Here is a 25,975-nt window from a genome sequence, read left to right on the forward strand (position 1 = left end):
ATACATGTACATCCTGTCCCTCAGGATTCCCTCCAACAACTTGCCCACACCGAGGTCAGGCTCACCGGTCTATAGTTCTCTGGCTTGTCTTTACCACTCTTCTTAAACAGTGGCACCACATTTGCTAGCCTCCAGTCTTCCAGCACCTCACCTGTGACTATCGATAATACAAATATCTCAGCAAGAGGTAAAAAATGAAGTCTGCAGATGCTGGAGATCACAGCTGAAAATGTGTTGCTGGTTAAAGCACAGCAGGTTAGGCAGCATCCAAGGAACAGGAAATTTGACGTTTTGGGCATAAGCCCTTCATCAGGAAGAAGGGCTTATGCCCGAAACGTCGAATTTCCTGTTCCTTGGATGCTGCCTAACCTGCTGTGCTTTAACCAGCAACACAATCTCAGCAAGAGGCCCAGCAATCACTTCTCTAGCTTCTCACAGAGTTCTCGGGTATACCTGATCAGGTCCTGGGGATTTATCCACCTTTAACCATTTTAAGACATCCAGTACTTCCTCCTCTGTAATCTGGACATTTTGCAAGATGTCACCATCTATTTCCCTACAGTCTATATCTTCCATATCTTTTTCCACAGTAAATACTGATGCAAAATATTCATTTTGTATCTCCCCCATTTTCTGCAGCTCCACACAAAGGCCTCCTTGCTGATCTTTGAGGGTCCATATTCTCTCCCTAGTTACCCTTTTGTCCTTAATATATTTGTAAAAAGTCTTTGGATTCTCCTTAATTCTATTTGCCAAAGTTATCTCATGTCCGCGTTTTGCCCTCCTGATTTCCCTCGTAAGTATACTCCTACTTCCTTTATACTCTTCTAAGGATTCACTCGATCTATCCTTCTGTACCTGACATATGCTTCCTTCTTTTTCTTAACCAAATCCTCAATTTCTTTAGTCATCCAGCATTCCCTATACCTACCAGCCTTCCCTTTCACCCTGACAGGAATATACTTTCTCTAGATTTTGTTATCTAATTTCTGAACGCTTCCCATTTTCCAGCTGACCCTTTACCTGTAAACATCTCTTGCTAAGACATTTGCCACTTTTAATTAAGACTCAGTAGTGGCTAATCCTCTACCACTATTAACCAAACAGGCCCTCAGAGTCAGAGTAGAAAGGAGGATTGGTGGTAACTCTCCTCACCCAATGAGTACTTGTTGGTGATTTGGCTGCCCAGCACAAACTATAGCAATGGACATCATTGTTTTTCTATCTCAGTAATGATAACAATTATAGAAAAAAAACTGCATCCAGGAGAAAAAAATCAGAATAATACTACTGCTTTAAATATTTTAACACTTTCAGATCACTCAAACAGCTCATCAATAGCTACAAAAACTTGAATACTAAGCAAACTGCAGAACAAAGGTGTCTTGTGTGCAGTGTCATGGATATTTGTCTTTTTTTTGAAGGATTTAATATTAACTAAGTCAGTCTTTCTAGAGCAATAATTTTGAAGTAGTATGTGCCTTCCAGTGTTTTGTTGGTGAACTGAATAATCGAGAATTGATCTTAGCTTTGAAAAACTGAGGAACTGAAAAGGTTTGGGGCAATTTCAAGGAGTTAAATACAAGTTTAGTCTCCCTTAGTGAAAAAGGTGATTCCTCACACATTTATGGAAATAAGATATGTAGTGAAAGAGATATTGTAAAATTTCTAGACCAGGTTGATTGAAAATCTGCATTGTTTATTGAAAGCTGATAATGCCTGAGATGGTAGTTGCATGAGGATCCAAGGCAAATGTTTCATAGCTTACAGGACATGAACAGAGAAAAAATGGTGGTTAAATCAAACCAACAGATTTGACAGGGCAAGGAAATATTTCTGTTTTATTAAGTAAATGTTAATGATGGTGTTAGGGTAGTATTTTGTTTCACCATGTAATTTAAAATACTTCAAATTCGGCTAGATTTTTAACATGTTATTTTTATTTATCTTGTCTAATAAAGTCTGTTTTATTAATAAAACCAAATCTGCAGTCTTGTGTGCTGGTTTCAGTGAAAGATCACAACGTTATTTTTTGAAACAAGATGATCCATCAAGCTAGATTTCATTCTGGGATCTGACTTGTCCAGTCATGCCATCAGCTGAGACCATAACAATGGAAAAACCAAGAAGACAGTAACAGCCTGCCAGGCTAAAACTATCACGATAGACTTGATAGGGAGTGCAGGAAGAGCAGTATGAGTTAGCAAACTTTAAGAAGAAGTTGTCATACTTGGCAATTACAGTGTTCATGGAAAAGAAGGATCTGAAAGGACAGTCTCAAATGATATTTGACTGGGAAGGAGCCTTTATGGATTTTCATGGGTCAAGTTAAAAATCCCTGTTAGGCAAGAGAAAAAAGATAAACTACTATCACAAAAAACAGAAATTGCTGGAAAGATGCAGCAGGTCTGGCAGCATTGTGAAGATAAATCAGAGTTAATGTTTTGGGTTCAGTGACCCTTCCTCAGAATTGATGGTACCTATTCATTCTCCCAGGCTGGTTGTTATCCACTTTTTTGTCTGTCCAACTGTTCCCCTCTCTCTTTGGGCTCTGTCTCCACCTATTATTTACACCTTACCCCCTCTCGCTACCCTATCTTCTGCATAAAAACAACATTTTCCTAGCTACCATTAGTTTTGAGGAAGGGTCATTGAATTCAAAGTGTTAACTTTGATTTCTCTTCACAGATACTGCCAGATCTGAGTAATCTTTCCAACAATTTCTGTTTTTGTTTCTGATTTCCAGCATCCACAGTTCTTTCAGTTTTTAATAAGTCAATGGCACAAGGCTCCTATTATTTCCTCTCTTGCCTCCCTTAACAGCCTGGGATACATCTCATCCAAGTTCACGGAGTCAGCCATCACTTCCTCCCTGATTGAGTTACTCTCAACAAACTGTAATGATGCACAAATTAATAAAGTGAAACTAAAGTAAAGTGGAATATTTACAAATTAAATTTAGTTTTGAAAATCTTCCAAGCTGCCTTTGTGTTTTCAAATCTAATGTTAATGGCATTAAAGTTGGGCCAGAATGATTTCCATGATACTGAGCCTTCTTAGTTTCCTTGGAGGCTCTTCTTATAACTCACCCACAGATCAGCAGATAAGTTGTTTCACTTTTGAAAAATGGGCTCTGCTGTATGATCACAGAGGTCCCTGATGCACACCAGAAGTACTATAACTTTCAGTAATCACATGGGAAATGGAAAAAGCAAGAGGCAGAAGTGGTACACACTTCCTGCTATTCTGTCAGGAATGGTACACTGTTGACTGTCTCCCACTATGCACACTTCAGACGACCCTGAAGTCTGCATACATTTCACAGAAGTTGTCAACTGCAGGAGTTTTGTTTGCAAGAGGCTCATCAGCAAAAGTCAACTGCTGCCAATTCATGTAGTATAATGAATTTCTGACTTGCATTTCGTAACTCCTAGCACCTACCATGCTTGAACATATTAGAGCAAGGAAGATTATACACCTTAAACCAGTTTAGCATTCCTGTCATAGTAATACTGTTGACACTGCTGCTTTCTTAGAAACACACATACAATTTGCTCTGTTGATGGGCTAGGCTTCTGGATTATTCCATTGTCAGAAGTAATGCTTTGCACCAAGGCTTATAATTGTTGTTCAGGGTTTGTAACTGATTGGTGATGACCTTGGACAGGATGTTGTAATCTGCATTAAGCACTGAGAAATTTCTAATTTCCTCCCTCTCTTTCCCTTCTGCTTGTAGATGAGGGTGATGATGCCCCTACACATGGTTTCACACATGCTAGCGGTCAGAAACATACTTCATACACCTCCAGCAGGTCCTGACCAATCACGTCACACAGAGCTGAATACAATTCCACTGGTACAGTGTCACCTTTGGGAGCTTAGCACGTCTTAAAGGACTGGAGGGCCTTAGTCAGCTCATCCAGTAGTCCAGCCTCTCCTGCATGCTGCTGTCTGAGACCTTTATAATGGAGAACAGGAATGACTGGGAGGCCGCACTATCTGTGGACTTTGTGTCATACAGTCTGACATAAAAGGATTTGCTGATCTTCAGGATGTCAGACTGAGATGACATGACCAAGCCATCTTCTTCCTTTAGGCTGCTGATCACAGAGCTCTCCCTGTGAATGTGAGCATGTCTCATCTTGCTCCACAAAGTGGATTTTGGACCGAAATATTATCTTGGAGATCTCCGAGGCAAAGAGCAAGGCTTGCTGGCTTATCACTTCTCGGAGATCCAATGTCATCCAACGTCTGCAGCAGGAATATATTCTACATGTTTGTTCATTTCTTTTTCACAAAAATATACTTTATTCATAAAATAACTTTCTTTATGTACATGCACAGGTACTAAAGAAAAGCAAATCCAAAGGCACTTCCCTACTTATCCAAGACACTATTAACATACACTTTGAGGCAAAGAGAGGGTCTGCTAACTGAATGGACTCTCATTACTTAGCCAGTGTTCTTTCCCCACTGTGCCTTGGCAGCAGCTGACCCAAATTTTAGTGTGTCCATCAGCACGTAGTCCTGGATCTTGAACAACATTGCCACCTGCTGTTGAAGGCCCTGTTCCACTGCTTGAGATTTGCCATCCTTACAATTACACATAGCACACAGTGGCCATTGGCTAAATTGTGGGAGCAGCACATTCAATTGTGTACAATGTCTAGAATGTTCAGGTCAACATTTGTGGCAGTATTCTCATCTTGCACCACTAATCTTGGCAAATAGTATGATTTGGAATGGTATCCAACATTTGGTCAAGAGGATATTCTCAGCCTGTTATCTGTACTGATACTTTCGATAGGATCCAGATTCTATGGTGGATCACCCACACTGGGGTCCAATTTGGTCAGGCTGTCCAGGGGTCATATGTTTGGCAACAGTTACTACCTCCTGGCAGCTCATCACTGCACCTTCTTTCAGGGTCGGAATAAGCCTCCTCACACCAGATGCAACCCCCACCCCCACATTCACAATGCACAGGTCATTCCAACAATCTTTTTCAACTAACTCCTCTAAACATTCATGGCAGTGTGTAGACCTTCAAGGTCAGTGTGAAACAGCAGCTTCTGAAATCTGAAGTCAATGTATCCAACACTGATCAGCAAGCATGGACCATCTGACTGGCTGTGTTGCTGCACAACTTTGAGGGAAAAATGCTAATCACTATTTGACCTCTGTGCCACTTGGGTCTTCAAACATCAATAATTCAGCCTCCTCAGTTCTTAGGTTTCTAAGTGGGCTGCTTTCTCCTTTTCTTCTACATTGATGCGGGCGATTCCCAGAATCTCACTAGGGTGAGGTCAGTATCATTTGAGTGCCTAGAACCTGCCACAATTCCAGCACTTCTCTTTGGTGTATCCATTGGGTGGAATTGACTAGGCAGCTTATCTTGGAGATTGGAGCAAGGACTAGAGCTGTAAGCTGTGTACCAACAGTCACCTGCCTGATGATAGTCTCTTTTCTGCTCTTGAGAGTCCAATCTTTCATCAGGATCCAAGTAATGTGATCTGACATGTCAACCATTGATGCTTGAAACTTGTCACTAGTAAACTTCCTCAACTCCAGGTAAATATTCTTAACTGTCACTATTTCAACTAGGTAATCCTTCAGGAGAAAGTGAGGACAGCAGATGCTGGATATCATAGTTGAGAGTGTGATGCTGGAAAAGCACAGCTGGTCAGGCAGCATCTGAGGAGCAGGAAAATCAACATTTTGGGCATAAGCCCTTCATCAGTAATCCTTCAGCTAGCTATCAAGGTTTGATTTAAAGGAGGGCTCCAGGAAGACAATATAGCACCAGAGATACAGAAACCAGGTCTTTCCTTCAGCTTGCATATGCTCATAAAATTTCTGCTGTATCTGTGACAGTTATTGCTGTTCCCAACCTCTTGTCAGTACCCAAAGATCTGCTTTAACCATCTGTACATTGTCCCAATATTTCCTCATGGGCTTTCTACACAGATGAGCTCTCATATAGACCATCTTATTCACTCATAGTAAGGACCTGAGAAATCATAATGAACTATGCATCCTCAATTAACCTAAATTGCCAGATCATTGATTATTTTCAGCCTTCGCTTGAAACTATCCAGCATCTTACTCATCAGCAAACAGAACATCCAACCAAGAATACCACTTCATTCCTCCTCAGCCTCAAAAGATACTAACATGGGCATGCAAACTTGTTCTGGACTTCCCACGTAGATGCAATGGTCAAGAAGGCACACAACGCCTCTTCTTCCTCAGGCGGCTCAGGAAATTTGGCATGTCCAAATTTTGGCATGTCCATAAGACCCTCACCAAGCTCTATAGCTGCACCACTGAAAATATACCCTAAGACTTGGTATGGCAATTGCTCTATCCAGGACCGTAAGAAATTACAGAAGGTTGTGTGCACCGCCCAAACCATCACGGAAGCCAATCTTCCATCCATGGACTCTATTTACATGACTCACTACTGCAGAAAGTCTGCCAACATCATCAAAGACCCATCACACCCCAGTAATGTCTTACAACATCTTCAGTCTAGCAGAATACACAGCAGCTTCAACACACGCACCAGCAGGTTCAGGAACAGCTTCTTCCCAGCTGTTATTAGACTGATGAATGGACTCTCTAACATCAAATAATGCTGATCTTGCTAACATTGATCCTGCCTAGGGCACACCCTGTGCAATGTAACCTGTATGCCTATGTCTAAGTCTTTTTTGATCTGTCTGTACTGCGTGTAAACAAAGCTTTTCACATGCAACAATCGATCAATCAAAGCAGAGTTAATGTTTCAGATCCAGTGACCCTTCTTCAGAACAGACACTTGACTCGAAACGTTAAGGCTGCTTTTTCTCCACACAAGCTGCCTGATCTGCTGACTTTTTCCAGCAATTTCTATTTTGGATTTCCAGCATTCACAGTACTTTGGGGTTTTTTTTGTTATTATTGGGTTACTCGGTTGTCAAGAAGAACATGGTTTATATTCTATTTGCTGTTAGGATTAAAAAATCAGTGACAGTCAATTACATTTAATTCAATTCTGATATCAAACTAGAAGTAACATTGGATAATTTATCTAGTAAGTGCCTTGGACAAAATATAATCCCATGTTTTGATACTAACATATTGAATTGCATGTATCAAGGAGAAGTCAGCAAAGTATTGCAAAGTAGATGAAGGATTTATATTGGTGTCATGGATGAAACTTAAACTGGAAATCCTTAACACGAATACATATGTTTGAGCTACCTCCACTTCAGTTCTTCTCTTTCGACAGTTTCCATTTTGGTAACTGCACCGGATGTCATGTTCAGCTAAATTATTTCATCTAGTGTCATGTATGTAAATAACTACAAGATGAAGCATGTCACAGTCAAAATATATACAAGATTTGCACAATGTTTTTTTCCAAAGTATATGTAGAATCAAGATAATAAACAGCTTATAGAATAAATTGTATGGAGACCATCAAATCGAAATCATTTGTTATACAGTGGCATTTTTCAAAGAAAAGTGAGTTACATATTGTTAGAACTTCTGAGACTTGTCATCAGAACCATTCAGTTCAATGCTGTTTATTATTCCAGTGAACAGTTTTACATATAATGCTGGGCTCAGATAGTACCTAAAAATAATGGAGCCCTTTCTAACAATTCCATTCTCAAGTGAAATGTGAAGAAGCAATATGAATGAATAACAGTGGACTTTAAAAAGTATATTTCCATTTAGTGGAACACAGAGGCCTTTCTATTTGAAGTGGGAGAAACAGTAGTATGGTATTAACGTAACTGGACTAGTAAGGCTGAGTCGAATGCTCAGGGGACATTAGTTTGAATTCCACTCCAGCAGATTTTCTCTTTTGTCTTTTGACTGGTGGGACCTTGGCATTACTGGCTGGGCCAAAATTTATTGTCTGTCCTTATTTGCCCTGGAGAAGATGGTGATGAATGATCTTCTTGAACTACTGCAGTTTCATGTGCTACAAGTTGACCTACAATTCTGTTGAGGGGGTGGAGGTGCGAAGTTTGCTGAGGTTTGGGGGACGTTCCAGGTTTTTGACCCTGAAACACTGAAGGAATGGCAATACATTGCCAAGTTAGGATAGTGACTAGCTTGGAGGGGAACGTGAAGGTGGTGTTGTTCCCATGCATTGGCTGCCATTGTCTTTCTGGACGGCAGTGAGGTTATGGGTTTGGAAGGTACTGTCTAAGTAGCCTTGGTGAATTTCTGCAGTGTATCTTGTAGATGTTGCACAGTATTGCTATTTGTGTCTTGTAGATAGCAGACAGGCTTTGGAGAGACCGGACATGTGTTACTTGGTGGAAAATTCTTTGACTCTGACCTTTCTTGTAACTGTTGGAATCCAACTATTAAGTCTGAAATCATAAAACCTGGAAAAATGGTTGTCCAATAAACCATTGTGGACTGTTGAAAAACTCACCTGATTTATCTAATGCCCTTTCAGGAAGGAAATCTTCCATCCTTACCTACATGTGACTCCAGTCACAGCAATACAACTGAACCTTAACTAGCCCATAAAATTAATTATCAATTCACCCAATTGGATCAACCACTACAAAGTCCAAAAATAGAAATGAAAGTGGACAGACTATCTGATATTGACAAAGGACCAGAAACAACAAAAGCAAACCCTTCAAAGACCTGCTTAGTAATATCTGGAAAACCGTCCCACAACCTAATCAACATCCCGATATTGATGCACTCATGGAATCATACCTTATAGACCATATCCCAGACAGCATTAATGCCATCCCTGGGTTTTTCCTTTTCCATCATTGAAATGAACTGAACTGGTGTAGCCAAATACTGTGACTCACGAGCAGGTCACAGATTAGGATTTTTAAGGCAGATTACTTACATGGGTGCAATGGTACACAGTCAGGACTGAGCTGCCCTGTGACTCCTCAACATTGAATCCAGATCTCATGAAAGTACATGGCATCAGATCACAAATAGGTGAGAAAGCCTCCTGCTGATTATTACATACTGCAACTACTGCCATAGTTACCTCCAATAATTAATAAGACCTAATCTTAAAAATCAGAATAAATCTTTCAACCCACCTAACCAATCTAATTCGTATATTAATATGTATCATGCTGGATTTTTTTCAGCATTCCTTACAGCAAAGAATCTTGAAATGATGGCTGAGAAGTTTATTTCACACTACTGGAAGGATCTTCCTTTCCATTTCATTTATCACCCCTCACAACCACTGGCCTTAAAGTTAGGATCAATGGAGGTCCAATTTCTCCAATGTACAGACTACATAATTGCTGTGAAAGGATTTATTTATCAATTAAATAAATGTACTTCCTTTGTTATATCAATTACAAAAATGAATATGTTCAGGCAACACAGTATGTTAGAATCTATTATTCCTTGGATTTTAGCAGGCACTGTAGTCCCCAAAGACTCAGTGAAAAAATATCTGTGGTGAGTCAGCCCATAAAAGTGACGGCTGCCCTCAGCAAGTTAATGTCGGAAGCAATGTTAATTGCTAGACTGTTTGATTTGTGCCCTATTATAAAATGAAGTCCTGCCTTAGAAAGCTACTAGCTAATTGAATGGTGAACAACTCTTGTTCAGACTGAAGTGCTGACAACTGCAGGGATATCAGTCCTTCCCAATAAAGAAAAGCCTGAACTTAAACTTAGTCCGGGGTATTGCGGGAATCAGTATGAAAGGGTGTCTAGAGGTGGGGGTGGGGACAAGTTTGAAAGGGAGGAAAGAGGGGGGAGGGAGTGACCATGAAGGGTATCACCAATGGGCATAGGTGGCCCAGAAACATATTTCCAATAATTTGCCTCGAACTGAGCTGAGGCTGATTGACTTATAATTAATTGGACTATTACATCCTCCTTGCTCTTCCTTTGTTCTTGGAATCTTTCCCCTCTCTAACTGGCCCCCTGAATTGGGTGGTGAGTCACCACTTTGAAACCTTGAATTCCATATGATACAGTTACAGCCTCAGTGCTGTTAGAGAGAGTTCCAGGATTTGGCCCAACAGCAGTGGAGAAATAGCAATACAGTTCCAAGTCAGGGTATGTCTGATTTGGGGGATGAGGAGGGACATGGCACTTGCAGGTGGTGGTGTATTCACAAATCTGCTGTACTTGCCTTTCTTTATGATTGAAGTTAAAGTTTGGAAGGTGCTGTTGAAGGAGCCTTGTCATATTGCTTCAATGCATCTAGTAGTTTCTGGACAATACTGGCACTGTGATTGGGAATGAAAAGAGTATATGTTTAAGGAGTGAATGAGGCACTAATCAACAAGGATGTATCACCATGGGTAGTTTGAGATTCTGAAATGTAAATTAGCTGTGTTCATTCAGACAAATGGAGAGTAGTTGATCATGATATCAGTTCAAAAATCCATAACCACTTGAAGTTCTCATTCAAACTGAATTTACAGGCACCCCAAAGTGGTATGGAAAGTTACATACTAATCCAGGGATGATAATCTTTTGGTTTATGTCTACACACAAAGTAAGAGAGCAAGCATAGAGTCATAGAGTTATAGAGATGTACAGCATGTAAACAGACCCTTCGGTCCAACCCGTCCATGCCGACCAGATATCCCAACCCAATCTAGTCCCACCTGCCAGCACCCGGCCCATATCCCTCCAAACCCTTCCTATTCATATACCCATCCAAATGCCTCTTAAATGTTGTAATTGTACCAGCCTCCACCACATCCTCTGGCAGCTCATTCCATACACGTATCACCCTCTGCGTGAAAAAGTTGCCCCTTAGGTCTCTTTTATATCTTTCCCCTCTCACCCTAAACTAAGTCTAGTTCTGGACTCCCCAGCCCCAGGGAAAAGACTTTGCCTATTTACCCTATCCATGCCCCTCATAATTTTGTAAACCTCTATAAGGTCACCCCTCAGCCTTTGACACTCCAGGGAAAACAGCCCCAGCCTGTTCAGCCTCTCCCTGTAGCTCAGATCCTCCAACCCTGGCAACATCATTGTAAATCTTTCCTGAACCCTTTCAAGTTTCACAACATCTTTCCGATAGGAAAGAGATCAGAATTGCATGCAATATTCCAACAGTGGGCTAACTAATGTCCTGTACAGCCTTAACATGACCTCCCAACTCCTTTACTCAATACTCTGACCAATAAAGGGAAGCCTACCAAATGCCTTCTTCACTATCCTAAGATACTGCAATTCCTTTAAAATATTTAAAGGGCACAAGTTTTAAAAGCCTTGACAACTTGGCACCTCCCTTTGATAGGAGAAAGTGAGGCCTGCAGATGCTGGAGATCAGAGTCGAAAAATGTGGCACTTGAACAGCACAGCAGGTCAGGCAGCATCTGAGAAGTAAGAAAGTTGACGTTTTGGGAATAAGCCCTTCATCAAGAATGTCCTGATGAAGGGCTTATGGCCAATACATTGATGCTCCTGTTCCTCGGATACTGCCTGACCTGCTGTGCTGTTCCAGAGCCACACCTCCCTTTGTTAGTTTTATTTGACAGTTATTTTTGGCAGCTCTATAGACAACACTCATGACAGGTCTCTTAATAACTACAATTAGCAGTTCAATGCATTCACAAATTTTCTGCTTACATTCAGAGCTACATCTAATAATACCAAAATGTACCTTACCTTGCCCAAAGAGCATTTGACCTACCCAGGAGGTGCCCTGAGACCATAGGAAAAAGAGTATGTTAACACTAAAAATGTTTATCCTACCTACCCAAGCAACCAAGCAGAGTTACACATCCTCTTATCAAGTCTAAACTATGTATGTTATTTTTGTACTCTTAAATGTCAAAAATCAGGCATGACTGGAGTCAGCTGCTGTTTTATCCTGCCAGCTGTCTTAGTGATCCACAGACATGAAATTTTGAAGCTGCCCCATTTTTTCCAAACCTCACAAAATTGTAGATGCCATGTTTAGAGTTTGGACTTGGTGCTCAGGAGCCATTTTGGCCATGACTAAGAAACTCTCCATTACTGTCACAGTTCTGGCCTTTTTATTCTATCTTTTATTACAGACTCCTCCTCCTTCATTATCTCTTCTTCCCACTTTGTTCTTCAAAGCTGGTGCAATGCTTTCATGAAGAACCACAGCTATAACTTTAAAATGAAGAAGTTGGGTTAATAGATTTCAAGTGAATACTAACTTGTAGAAACTAGTGCTATAATTATATAATAAGAACACATAGGAAGATGGAATCATTGTTTGCAGAAGGAGTGACATTGTGCAATGGGTTACATAGATATAATCCATAAAACTCTGGAGCTATGGCAATCAAATTAGCCCATAAAATTGCTTAGCTCTGTCATATTTCTATTGATTTTCTATGTAGAAAGAAATATAATGATTTACTCAAGCAAATAAGGCAATTATCACTTATGTGGCAAATCTATAAGTTACTGATTGGTGTGCCTTGCCAAAATCGGAAATGTCCCAGATTGCAAAATTCCAGACTGATATCGGTGGCCACAGATTTATTTTTTTTGTGTGGAGAAGCCTGGTGATTAGTTTGCTTGAAATCTGTAACATAATTTAGTCATACTTTCTCAGGTAAGGTTTAGTTTCTGCAGCTTCTCTTTTTATTGATATGTGCATTAGATTGTGGAGCTGAACAACTGTCAGGTGAGTGAACAGAAACTTAAGAAACATTTGATTTGATCAACTTAAAATTAGATTTCCAGAGAATCTTAAGTATAAAACTCTGAAAGCAATCAATTATCACAAAGACTATTAAAATGGTTTTAGGTTTGCCACTGTAGCTTATATCCAAACATGGAAGGGGATATGTGCAATCCATGTACGTATCTAATCATCAGATGACTGATGACACTCATCATAAATTTATAATCTATAGATCAATCGAACTAATCTAGCTGAATTTCTTGAGAAAGTCACTTTCATTGTAAATCAGAGAATGTCTTTTTTTTCTTTCAACATGTGTTTTCAGGTGATATCTGATAAAGTTTACAAAGTATTTGGATGAGTATGTGAACAGGGAAGGTCTGGAGGGATATGGGCCAGGAAAAGGTTTAATTTGAGATAATGTTCAGCATAGACTGGTTGGACCAAAGGGTTTGTTTCCAAGATTAGCAAATAGTAAAACACTTGATTGCCTTGGACATAGGTTGATAATTAATTGTGAGTTAGAAGACAAAGGTAGAGTTAGTTTCCTGACTGGGATGTGACAAGTGGTATATTCTGTACTAGACCGTCAGCTTTTCACCAAAAATATTAATGATTTGGATGAGGGAATTGAGATATTGTAACAACCATATAGTTATATTCATTAATTTATGGAAAATGAGCACATTGCATTTAGAAACAAAATGGAGCATGGTTGAGAAGCCACATGACCTATTTTTGTTTCTATCAATATACATGACATTACACTACATGACATGACATTACACTACATGAGTCTCAAAGAAACAAAATTGGATGGATCACCTGGCATAGTCACCAGGAAAGACATTGGCAGAAACAGCCCTGACGACACTGCGAAGTCCTCCTTACTAATAGCTGGGGGCTAGTGCCAACATTGGGAGGGCTGTCTCAATAGCCTGATACAGTCATACTCATGGAATCATACCTTACAGAAAATGTCCCAGACACCATCATCACCATCCCTGGATATGTCTTGTCCTACTGGCAGGACAGACCCAGCAGAGATGGTGACACAGTAGTATACTGTTGGGAGGGAGTTGATGGGAGCCTTCAACATTGCATCTGGACTCCATGAAGTCTCATGGCTTCAGGTTAAATGTGCAAGGAAACCTCCTGCTATTTACCGTGTACCATCCTCCCTTGGATGATGAATCAGTAGTCCTTCATTTTGAGCAACACCTGGAGGAAACACCGAGGATGGCAAGGGCACAAAATGTACTCTAGTTGGGGTATTTCAATGGCCACCACTAAGAGTAGCTCAGCAGCAGTATTGCTGATTGAGCCGATCAGGTCCAAAAGGACATAGCTGCTAGACTGGGTCTGCAGCAGGTGGTGAGGGAATCAATAAGAGGGAAAAACATACTTGACCTCATCCTTCCCAATCTGCCATCTGTCCATGACAGTATCGGTAAGAGTAATAACCACACAGTCCTTGTGGAGACGAGTTCCACCTTCACATTGAGAATAACCTCCATCATGTTGTGTGGCACCATCACAGTGCTAAATGGGACAGCTTTGGAACAGATCTAGCAACTCAAGACTGGGCATCCATGAGGTGCTGTGGGTCATCAGCAGCAGCAGAATTGTACTCCAGCACAATCTGTAACCTCATGGCCTGGCATATGCCTCAATGGAGAGTGGAGGAGGGCATGCCGGGAGTAGCACTATGCATACCTAAAGATGAGATGTCAACCTGATGAAGATATCAAACAGGACTACATGCATGCCAAACAGCATAAGCAGCAAGTGATAGACAGCACTAAGCGATCTGACAACCAATAGATCAGATGTAAGCTCTGCAGTCCTGCCATATCCAGGCATAAATTGTAGTGGATGATTAAACAACTCAGTGGAGGAGGAGATTTCAAAAATCTTCATCTCTTGAATGATGGAAGAGCCCAGTACATCAGTGCAAAAGATAAGGCTGAAGCAGTTGCAGCAATCTTCAGCCAGAAGTGCCAAGTGGATGATCCATCTCGGCCTCCTCCAGTGGTCCCCAGCATTACAGACATCAGCCACATGATATCAAGGAACAATTGGAGACACTGGATACAGCAAAGGTTATGGGCCCTAACAACATTCAGGCAATAGTACTGCAGACTTGTGGCCCAGAACTTGCTGCTCCCCTAGCCAAGCTGTTCAGTTACAACATTGGCATGTACCTGACAATATGGAAAATTGTCCATGTATGTCCTGTACATAAAAGAAAGGACAAATCCAACCCAGCCAATTACTGCCCCATCAGTCTACTCTCAATTATCAGTGAAGGTATCATTAACAATGCTATTAAGCAGTACCTGCTCAGCAATAGCCTACTCAGTGACACCAAGTTTGGGTTCCACAAGGGCCACTCAGCTCCTGACCTTATTACAGCCCTGGTTCAAACATGGACAAAACAGCAAAATTCTAGAGGTGAGGTGAGAGTGACAGTCTTTGACATCAAGGCTTCTTTTGACTGAGTGTGGCATCAAGGAGCCCGAGTGAAACTGTAATCAGTGGGTAACAAGAGACACACTCTCCAGTGGTTAGGGTCATACCTGACAGAAAGGAAGATGGTTTTGGTTGTTGGAGGTCAGTTATCTCAGCTCCAGGACATCTTTGCAGGAGTTCCGCAGGGTGGTGTCCTTAGCCCAACCATCTTCAGCTACTTCATCAATGACCTTTGCTCCATCATAAGACCAGAAGTAGGGATGTTTGCCAATGATTATACAATGTTCAGCACCATTTATGACTCCTCAGATACTAGAGCAATCCATGTTCAAATGCAGCAAGATCTGGACAATATTCATGCTTGAAAATGTGTTGCTGGTTAAAGCACAGCAGGTCAGGCAGCATCCAAGGAACAGGAAATTCGACGTTTCGGGCACAAGCCCTTCATCATCCTGATGAAGGGCTTGTGCCCGAAACGTCGAATTTCCTGTTCCTTGGATGCTGCCTGACCTGCTGCGCTTTAACCAGCAACACATTTTCAGCTTTGATCTCCAGCATCTGCAGACCTCACTTTTTACTTGAATATTCAGGCTTGGGCTGATAAGTGGCAAGTAACATTCACACCACACAAATGCCAGGCTATGACCAGCTCCAATAAGAGACAGTCCAATCACTGCTCTTTGACATTCAATGGTGATACCACCACTGAATGTCCTAATATCAATGCTTTCAGGGTTACCGTTGACCAGAAACTCAACTGGACTCTCAGCATAAACACAGTGGCTACAAGAGCAGGTCAGAGGCTATGACCACTGCAGCAAGTAAGACACCTCCTGACTCCCCAAAGCTCAGTCCATGATCTACAAGGCACAAGTCAGGAGTGTGATGAAATAAACTCCCTACAACACTCAAGAAGCTAGACACCAACCAGGACCAAGCAGGCCACTTGATTGGCACTACATCTGCAAGTATCCATTCCCTCCACCATTGATGCTCAGCAGCAGCAGTATGTACTGCAGAAATTCATCAAAGATCCTCAGATAGCACCATCCAAATCCATGACCACTTCCGTCTCAAAGGACAAGAGCAGAAGATATATGGGAACACCACAATTTTCAAGTTCCCCTCCAAGCCACTCACCATCCTGACTTGGAAATATATCACCTTTCCTTCACTGTCACTGGATCAAAATCCTGGAATTCTCTCCCAAATGGCATTGTGGATCATCTCACAGCAGTTGGAATCCAGTGGTACAAAATGGCAGCCCATCACCACCTTCTCAAGCACAACTAGAAACAGGTAATAATGCTGGCCAGGCAGTGATGCAAACATCACACAAATAATAAATAAAAAAGAACACGCAGCTGAAATTTAAGTTGTTTGCTTAATCAAAACAATAAACTATAAATTAATTTACATGACATTTCATTAATAAGACATTAAAATGCAACATATCTTTCCTGTGAATTTTATGATTACCAGTTTGTCTGAGTAACTTTAAAAGTCTAGTTCACAATAGCCTGTGAAACTTTTTGAATGTGAATGGAATTCCACAGAATCACTGTGACTGGAAACCCATTCTTTAGCTGGAGATACAAATGAATGAAACTCAAACATTATTGTAAGTCAATGCACGAAGTCACCAGGGACAAGTTAAGTGGGAAATGACAAAACAGTTGCAATGGACACCTGGCAGAAGCTAGATTGTGATAGGGATATTTATTGTGCTTTTGGAGAAGATTTGTAGGTTGTGGTTCAAGTTGTAAATTTGCTCACTGAGCTAATAGATTTGTTTGCAGATGTTTCATCACCATGCTAGGTAACATCATCAGTGAGCCTCTGATGAAGTGCTGGTGTTCTGTCCCACTTGCTATTTATCTGTCTTGATCTGTTGTGCAGGGTGATATCACTTCCGGTTCTTTTTCTGAGAGCTTGGTAAATGGGGTCCAAATCAATACGTTTATTAATGAAGTTCCGGTTTGAATGCCAGGCGTCTGGGAATTCCTGTGCATGTCTTTGTTTAGCCTGTCCCAGGATGGATGTATTGTCCCAGTCAAATTGGTGTCACCTTTGTCTGTGTGTATCGATACTAATGATAGTTGGCCATCTCTTTTGATGGCTAATTGGTGCTCATGTATCCTGGTGGCTAGTTTCCTGCCCGTCTGTCCAATGTAATGTTTGTTGCAGTCCTTGCAGGGACACTTATAAACACACATTTGGTGAGCAGACTCAGTGAAACAATGCCGACAGATAGAGTGAGACCAACAAAGCAAGGACTCTACCTAAAATTAAATAGCAAGAAGAGAATTAGGGATATCATAAACCTACTGACTTGAAGAGCCAAACCTGATCTTAACTATATGAGGTCGAATGCACCTGAGCTGGACTGAAGTCAAAAACCTGTTGCAGCATGCAGTGAGCTACTTGAATTCATCATCAGAAACTTCTGTTCTCCATTTCTCCAGGAAATCAAAAAGGAATCATCAGGCCTGCAACACTTCAATCTTGTAGTCAAGACTTTCATGTATTAAAATGATGTTATGGAAAGTTAAGACTAGAGCATATGCTCCCTCTCTTGTCATCATTTTTCATGTTTATGTATGTATGTGTGGTTAGGTGATTGTGATTGTGAATACATCCAGGTATTAAGAAGTAAACATGTCTCCTTTTTAAACTTAAGGCCAGTGGTTTGTTTGTTATTGCAATGTATAGCATTCAACAAGTAAAACATTTGTTGTATGAGGTGATGGTTCTGAAAAACATAATGGTCATGTTACATTGGCTCATCCATTCAACAAATATAATACATAATCTGTGTAGTTCTGCTCGAGTTTTTGGGGATGTACCAGCTCCATAAAATCCTTGCAATAATGCCAAACCAAATTTGGTTATTCTTATTGCGATAATGAAGTAAACCTTCCTGTTTTCTAAGAACAGTATTTTTTCTGGAGCTACTCAATGATGACATATACTGTACTATTGATCACTTGATAGGCCCAAAGGAGCTAAGCAAAAAAAAGGAGCAAAGATAGTAGTGAACTTCCTAAAATGACTCTTACCCAGTGCCATATATTGATCGAGGTGCAACTTACATTAGGTGCCAGGAGCGGTCATGTAGGAATATGAAATATTTCCACTTTAAAACATAATTATCTGCAGCCAATTGAGAAGTGATTAATAGTGATAACTATCTCACTATTATTCCCATACCCACAACAAATGTATATCCAAGTTCACAGATTGGATTAAATTTGGAGACACAGTTAAACTGTGTGAATGGAAGTTGAACATTACAATAGATTATGGAGTGACTGGGCAAAGTGTGGCAGATGGAGTTCAATCTGGGAAAGTGTGAGATAATTCACTTTGGATCTGAACATGATCATTTGGAATATTTTCTGAATGATAAGAAAATAAGAACTATAGAGGAACAAATGATTTATGCCTTTGTTTGCACAAATCGGTAAAAACACTTGTACAGATACAAAGGTAATCAAAATTTTGAATGGAAAATTAGACTTTATCACACAAGAATTGGAATCAAATTGTCAGAAAGTGATATTTCAATTGACTAGAACTTTCATCAGTTTTCATTTAGAGTACTAAGCTCAGTTTTGAATCCAAACAGCAAACAAAAATTGGCCTTTGAAGAGATAGAGTGCAGATTCAGCAGAATGATACAAGAGTTGTCAAAATAAAAACACATGAAATTTGATTTTATTCTCTTCAGTTCAAAAGAATGGAAGTTAGACCATGACATCCATTTCTTATGTTTGGCTCCTTGAGCCTGCTCTGCCATTCAATAGAATCATGGCTGATCCGACATTCCTCACGTCTTCTTTGCTGCATTTTCCCCGTAACTGTTCATTCCCTGACCGATGAAGAATTTATCTATCTCAGCTTTAAGGATACACAAGAGTCTTGCCCCCTCAACTCTCTGTGGCAAGGAGTTCTAAAGATTCACAACTGTTTGAGAGAAGAAATGTTTCCTCATCTCAGTCTTAAATTGGAACCCCTTTATTCTGGCACTATGCTGCTTGGTCCTAGGCTTTCCCATGAGGGGAAGTATCCTCTCTGCATTTATGCTGTCAAGCCCCACTAAGAGTTCTGTATGTTTCAATGTGATCGCCTCTTATTCTTCTAAACTCCACAGAGTACAGCCAACCTGCTTAACCTTTGCACAAAAGATTTGGTCTAGTTGATGTATTTAAAATTAAAAATAAAATTAATAGGATAGATAAATGAACTATTTGCTTTTATGGAAACTTTCAGAAGATGAAGAAGACATCGGGCAGAATCTTATTGGGGGGGTCAAAGCAGCATGGGCAAAGGCAGGATGTGTGGCAGAATCGGACAGAAAGTAATACCTGGCATGAAGAAGACTGCAGCAGGGACACTTTAGGTAAAAAGACAAGCACTCAGCGCTTGGATTGGCCAGGCTAGATCTCAAGACTGCTCGCTCGCTTTTCTACTTAGCGCATTGCCTTATCGTGCTGAGCTTTTCCAGCAATTTCTATTTTTCTCTCTGATTTACAGAATTCTCAATTCTCTCAGTTTTTATTTGCTGAATCTAATCATCAGGTAACCAATGTTATCAACAGTAACAAGCCAACACTATCAAACAGTAAAGTACACGCATGCCATACAAAGGGAAAGGGCAGAGTTTGATCACCATCATGAGTTACCAAACTCAGTTTAATCAGACAAAGATGCCGCATATTTTTTACCAGGTTTAAAGTGAATTTTCTGGTCAAGGAAACCAAAGATGGATTTAAAATAAAATAACAGCACATAAAAATGCAAGGAAGTATATAATCAAATGTCACTATCACTTTAGTTAACACAAATGGAAAAATGTCATGTGGTTTGTATAAAATAGATATCACAATATTAAAACTAAACAGGGGTCAGTGTAATATAAATAAGGATATAAAATTTATTTTAGCGACAAAGCATTACTTGATCTTAATTGGTAACATGACTTCATTCATGGATCACAGCTGATGGTAGGAAATTAGTTTTCGAAAGTATGTGTTTTGAAACACTATTAACTTGTGTTGAAGACTTACAGAAACATGTTAGACTGATCCATTTGCTTAGTCTTTCAAAATATAGATATATATTGAACCTGTAAAAAAACAAAATTTTTTGAACTATACAGTTCTCAACTCTAGCAGAAATACATGTGCATCTGTAGTTGATCAAGCCATGACCATTGACTGACTGTTTATTGAGTATGTGATAATCTGTTCATAGTTTGATTTTTAGTAAATTCTAGATGATAAGTGTAGAGCATTTATAATCGCAAAAGCTTGCATGCAATATCATATCTAATTAAGGTTCTGCATTTGATATTGCACTATGTACAATGGGAATTTCCATACTTTGAGCAGATGTGAACAATCATGCAAAAAAATTCATGCATTTTGAAAATGCATTCAACTGTAATAACTGAAATTAGTCATTTATATTTTTGTCATTATTATTAAATTAATGAAATGGTCCTTCCCATAAGGATAATCAAAAAGTTCAAACTACAATTGCATCTTAAGAGAACATAAGATGTGAATTTGTGTAAAATATCTGGTGTACAGAATATATCCTCACTTGTTTTACTGTGAATTTTCCTCAGGCCCTTTTAATCATATCAAGTCAAGCCTATTGGGTTCCACATCAGATTCTAATCTCAACAAATATAACACAATTAGCAAGATTCCTCAAATCACCCTGAACTTTTCTGATATAAAAGCTGAAAAGAAGAGTTCATCCCCACCTTCATCAGAGAAGACCATCATTGCACCTAAAGTGAAGGAAAGGACGCACAACGTGACAGAAAAAGTAACACAGGTAAGAGTATTGCACGTAGGACAAAAAACAGTTAAAGGAAAATTATTCATACTTGTTTAAACATGATTTTCACTAATAATTATTATCCTCAATAATTATGCAAATCCATTTGTTGCTTTTGTAAGTTCTACTTAACATTGACTGTAATCACAGAGTTAACCTGGCCAAGAAATAAATCTAATTATTTCATCTGTTCCATCAGTGAATGAATAAATAAAATATGACATGTTCAATTTGGAGAAGAGAAGAAATTTCAAAAAATTCTGTGCACTATTCTGCAAGTAAAGGGAATTAGAGAACTGAAACACTTGATTTTACTCATGAGCACAAATTCCATTGTATCTCAGTATTAGTAATCAAACTCAGAAAAGATAAAAGTCATTCATTTAGTCGCTATTTTGAACAATCACCATTTGATTTAACATTTATTTGTTCTCCTTTTTGGATATTCTGTAAAGCACTGAGTCCATTTGAGGAAGCTCAGCTCTCTGTGACCCGAAGCAGGTTGTAACTGTTTATATAAAGTATGTGTGAACTGTAGCTCATTGCTGAGGGTCTGTGACTAATCCATTCATGTGCCTACCTTGAACTTTGATGTACACTAGTAATCCAATTGCAGGCAACCACACAATAATTCAAACACATCTATGTGAAACTTCATGTACATGTACAAGTACCTTCTATCGCATTCAGCAAATTAGAGCCAAACACCTTAAAACAAGGGGAGACATTCATCACAGACAGAAAATACCCGAGAACTAAATATAGCACAAATGTATTGTTAAGAGGCCATTTCAAGAAAAACATATTTTACATGGATTGTTGTTTAATACTTGCAATGTATTCAATATTGAATGTAATTTTTTCTGCCTGGTTGATCAGTAATATGAAAGATATGACTCATTAATTATAACCTGAAATTAGACAATCAATGTTTATGAAACAATTATTGTCTTTTTCTGTGTTTAAACCAAATTGTTATTACTTAAATTTGTATATTTTTGTTTGGATATAATACATAACAATAATACACAAAAAGGTTGATGTTGACACAGGACAATGAAAGGAAGGACAGACCAAAATTATAATAAATGAAGCAAAATTAAGTATGTAACACCAAATAGGTTGGAGATTGTCCTGACAAAACCTATTGTACTGTGTATTTTTACTTGTAAATGTATTTAAATGGAAGTCCCCAAATCCAAGCAATAGCCTCCACATGTGCTGAGGTTTAAGTAGTTAATCATGCTTAGTTTGTAGAGGGGACATTCTACAGTATGCTGTATTGTTAGCACATCTACTGAAGAGAGTTATATTGAGGGTCCAGTGCTGGTCAGGGCTGCCCGATCATTGTGAATACCATTAGCAAGGACCACTGTCACTGTGGCAATTCATAGCCTGAAATTTGATAGATGGGGTTGTCAGAAGGAACATATTTGTGACTTCCCATATTTCCCATTTATTGATCTAAAGCATGTCTGTTGGTAGTTATTGTGCAAAGATGTTACTCTATCTCGAGCAGTGAAATGTAAGGCAGGCAAAGATGGATTAAGTGGGAAGATATATGAAGAGTAATGTTTGTCAGCATAAAGTTTGCAACAGGACCATTTCATATATCCAATGAATTTGATCAAAAAATTAATTCTATTATAATCTTTGCTGATGCTTTCTTTAAGTATTCCTAAAACTCAAAGTCCTCTCTTGGGTACTCCTAAGTATATGGGACTGGGATCATTCTTTGGTCTCTGATAATCTATTTCGATATACAAATCCTTTTCCACAATAGCACTATAAAGGTGGAATACACTGAATATGGTTTTATAAGGATTTAGTCTGTCAACATTTAAGGATTTGGGTCAGGTGCAGGTAATCTTATCAACACAGGGAGAGTTGTGGGTAGACCATTTGTACAATTTCCAGGCTAGCACGAAGCACTGTGGCGGTTTGTTGGTCAGCCTTCTTCATATACTCCTCCCTTGTTCAAGGTGGATTCAAAAACATCTGTTGTAAAGGAGCATTTCAACAGCTGTCCCAACCCAAGTAGGAAGCACTTGGACAGCCATAGCTGTGAAATGTAACAGCCTTAAGTCTGTATTCAGATTATTTTGGAAGTTGTTTTTATGTTAGTGATGATTGCCAGACCTTGTTGCAATGAGCTGTGTCTCTTAGGGAAAACAATATGGTCAATATTAAGAATGGTCTCTATTTCCAGAGATTCGCATCATCATTAAACATTCACTAGAGCTCTGATTTTTATCAGTCCTAACAAAATTGACTTTATGCTATAGCATATAAGAATTGCTCTGCAAAATCGTTCAAGAAAGCCCATCTTCATTCTTTAGAATGTTCTGGTACCTGATTTAATAAAATTGTAGGACTACATTCCATGAACATTGACTGCAAATCAGATAAGTCAAAAAATTACCATCTCTTAAATGACTCAATTGTAAAACATAGATGCAATCTAAGTGATAGATGAGACAGTAGATGCAGTTATCATATCCATCACCTCAAACACATGAGACAGCACATAAGTAAAAAATTCACTGGCATCTAGAGAAAGCTAGGTACAGTTCCTTTTACATATCGATACAATTATCCTTTGAACAAAATCATTGTTTTTTGCACTTAAGAGGAGAGAAGCACATCTTGCATAAAGTAATTTTTGCAACCTTTCTTCAACCAAAACTGCATGATGTGCAGTAAGGAATAATAATGCCACATACATCATTTTCAATGCCATTTGCAAAAGACTCGCCAGAAAAAGCTCCACGTAAAGGAATGTGATCAAGTTGTAGACAGGGACAAGGTGATTTCAACATAGTGATGATGTGTTGTCCACCCCAGCACTTTTCTGTGTTTCCATTACACGGCTCTGCTGACAAGCGAGGCGTACTTATGTATGACAGGAGAGAACAAAGACAGGATTTGGATCAGTCATTCTAAAGAAACTATCTGATTTGGATGAGAAGACCCTTAGACTTTTCCTTTGACATACATCTGTAAAGTGCATTGTTTGAATTTATAATGTCATTTTCTACAAAGTAATATTCATTAATTATGATACCTTATACAATGGTTCTCTTTCTAAAATCTCAAAGCATGACCTGTGTTTACTTACCACCTGCGTAATGAACTAAAGGTTTGTGATCTTAGCTATCTTGCAAATTGTTGGTTGGTTTTGCTCTGTAAATTTTACCTTAGTCTTCCCCTGTTGTTTCTTTCCATGTTGAGGAAATGGCAACTTCACAGCACTTTGTATCAAGTTCTTTCCTTTGTGGTGCACTTCAGACAATGTATTTGTGAATTTAAAGATGGATTATGGGGTAAAAAACAATTCTACTGGAGGGATTTACTTAAATGCAAAGTACAGCCAAGCAAGTGGTGTCCTTGCACGTATTTCTAGATACTCTCCAAAGCAATGAGATAACAAGCACAGAAAACATAGCTATGGAGGAGAGGATTAGGCAAAATGGGAGGATAGTTAATTGGGGAAGAGGAAACTATGATGCGATTAGACATGAGTTAGAAAGCATGGATTGGGAGCAAATGTTCCATGGTAAAGGCACGATAAGGAACAGTTGTTGCAAGTGATGAATAAATATGTCCCTCTGAGACAGACAAGAAGTGGTAAGATAAAGGAACCTTGGATGACGAGAGCAGTGGAGCTTCTCATCAAAAGGAAAAAGGTAGCTTACATAAGGTGGAGGAAGCTAGGGCCAAGCTCAGCTCGAGAGGATTACAGGAAGGTGAGGAAGGAGCTCAAAAATGGTCTGACGAGAGCCAGGAGGGAGCACGAGAAAGGCTTGGCAGAACGGATTAGGGAAAACACAAAGACATTTTACACTTATGTGAGGAATAAGTGAATGATCCAAGAAAGAGTAGGGCTGATCAGGGATAGCATGGGGAATTTGTGTGTGGAGTCTGAAGAGGTAGGAGAAGCCCTAAATGAGTTTTTGCTTCTGTCTTTACGAAAGAAACAAACTTTGTAGTGAATGAAACCTTTGAAGAGCAGGTGTGCATGCTGGAATGGATAGAGATAGAGGAAGCTAATGTGCTGAAAATTTTGTCAAACATTAAGATTGACAAGTCGCCAGGCCTGGACCAGATTTGTCCTCGGCTGTTTTGGGAAACAAGAAATGCAATTGCTTCGCCACTTGCAAAGATCTTTGTATCCTCGCTCTCCATTGGAGTCGTACCTGAGGACTGGAGAGAGGCAAATGTAATTCCTCTCTTTAAGAAAGGAAATAGGGAAATCACCAGCAATTACAGACCAGTAAGTCTCACGTCTGTTGTTTGCAAGGTGTTAGAAAGGATTCTGAGGGATAGGGTTTATGACCATCTGGAAGAGCATGGCTTGATTAAATGCAGTCAACATGGCTTTGTGAGGGCAGGTCATGCCTCAAAAACCTTATCAAGTTCTTTGAGGATGTGACTAGAAAAGTTGATGAGGGTCGAGCTGTGGATGTGGTGTATATGGACTTCAGCAAGGCAGTTGATAAGGTTCCCCATGGTAGGCTCATTCAGAAGGTCAGGAGGAATGGGATTCAGGGGAACATAGCTGTCTGGATACAGAATTGGCTGGCCAACAGAAGACAGCGAGTGGCAGTAGAAGGAAAATATTCTGCCTGGAAGTCTGTGTTGAGTGGTGTTCCACAGGGCTCTGTCTTTGGGCGTCTACTGTTTGTAATTTTTATTAATGACTTGGATGAGGGGATTGAAGAATGCAGATGACGTTGGAGGTATCGTTGACAGTACAGAGGGCTATTGTAGGCTGCAGTGGGACATTGACAGGATGCAGAGATTGGCTGAGAGGTGGCAGATGGAGTTCAACCTGGATAAATGCGAGGTGATGCATTTTGGAAGGTCAAATTTGAAAGCTGAGTACAGGATTAAGGATAGGATTCTTGGCAGTGTGGAGGAACAGAGGGATCTTGGTGTGCAGGTACATAGATCCCTTAAAATGGCCACCCAAGTGGGCATGGTTGTTAAGAAAGCATATGGTGTTTTGGCTTTCATTAACAAGGGG

At 39.7% G+C, this 25,975-nt stretch overlaps 1 protein-coding gene across 1 annotated transcript in view; it reads left to right on the forward strand.

The window, feature by feature from the left end:
• The window catches only part of LOC132817349 (potassium voltage-gated channel subfamily H member 7-like), a 457,758-nt gene that overhangs the window by 285,270 nt on the left and 146,513 nt on the right, over positions 1 to 25,975 (forward strand). The window contains exon 6 of the mRNA XM_060827757.1: positions 20,732 to 20,946. Within this exon, the coding sequence (XP_060683740.1) occupies positions 20,732 to 20,946 (215 nt within the window). The remainder of the gene's footprint in view (positions 1 to 20,731; positions 20,947 to 25,975) is intronic.

Source organism: Hemiscyllium ocellatum, chromosome 7 (assembly GCF_020745735.1).
Source record: "Hemiscyllium ocellatum isolate sHemOce1 chromosome 7, sHemOce1.pat.X.cur, whole genome shotgun sequence".
Classification (NCBI taxonomy): Eukaryota; Metazoa; Chordata; class Chondrichthyes; order Orectolobiformes; family Hemiscylliidae; genus Hemiscyllium; species Hemiscyllium ocellatum.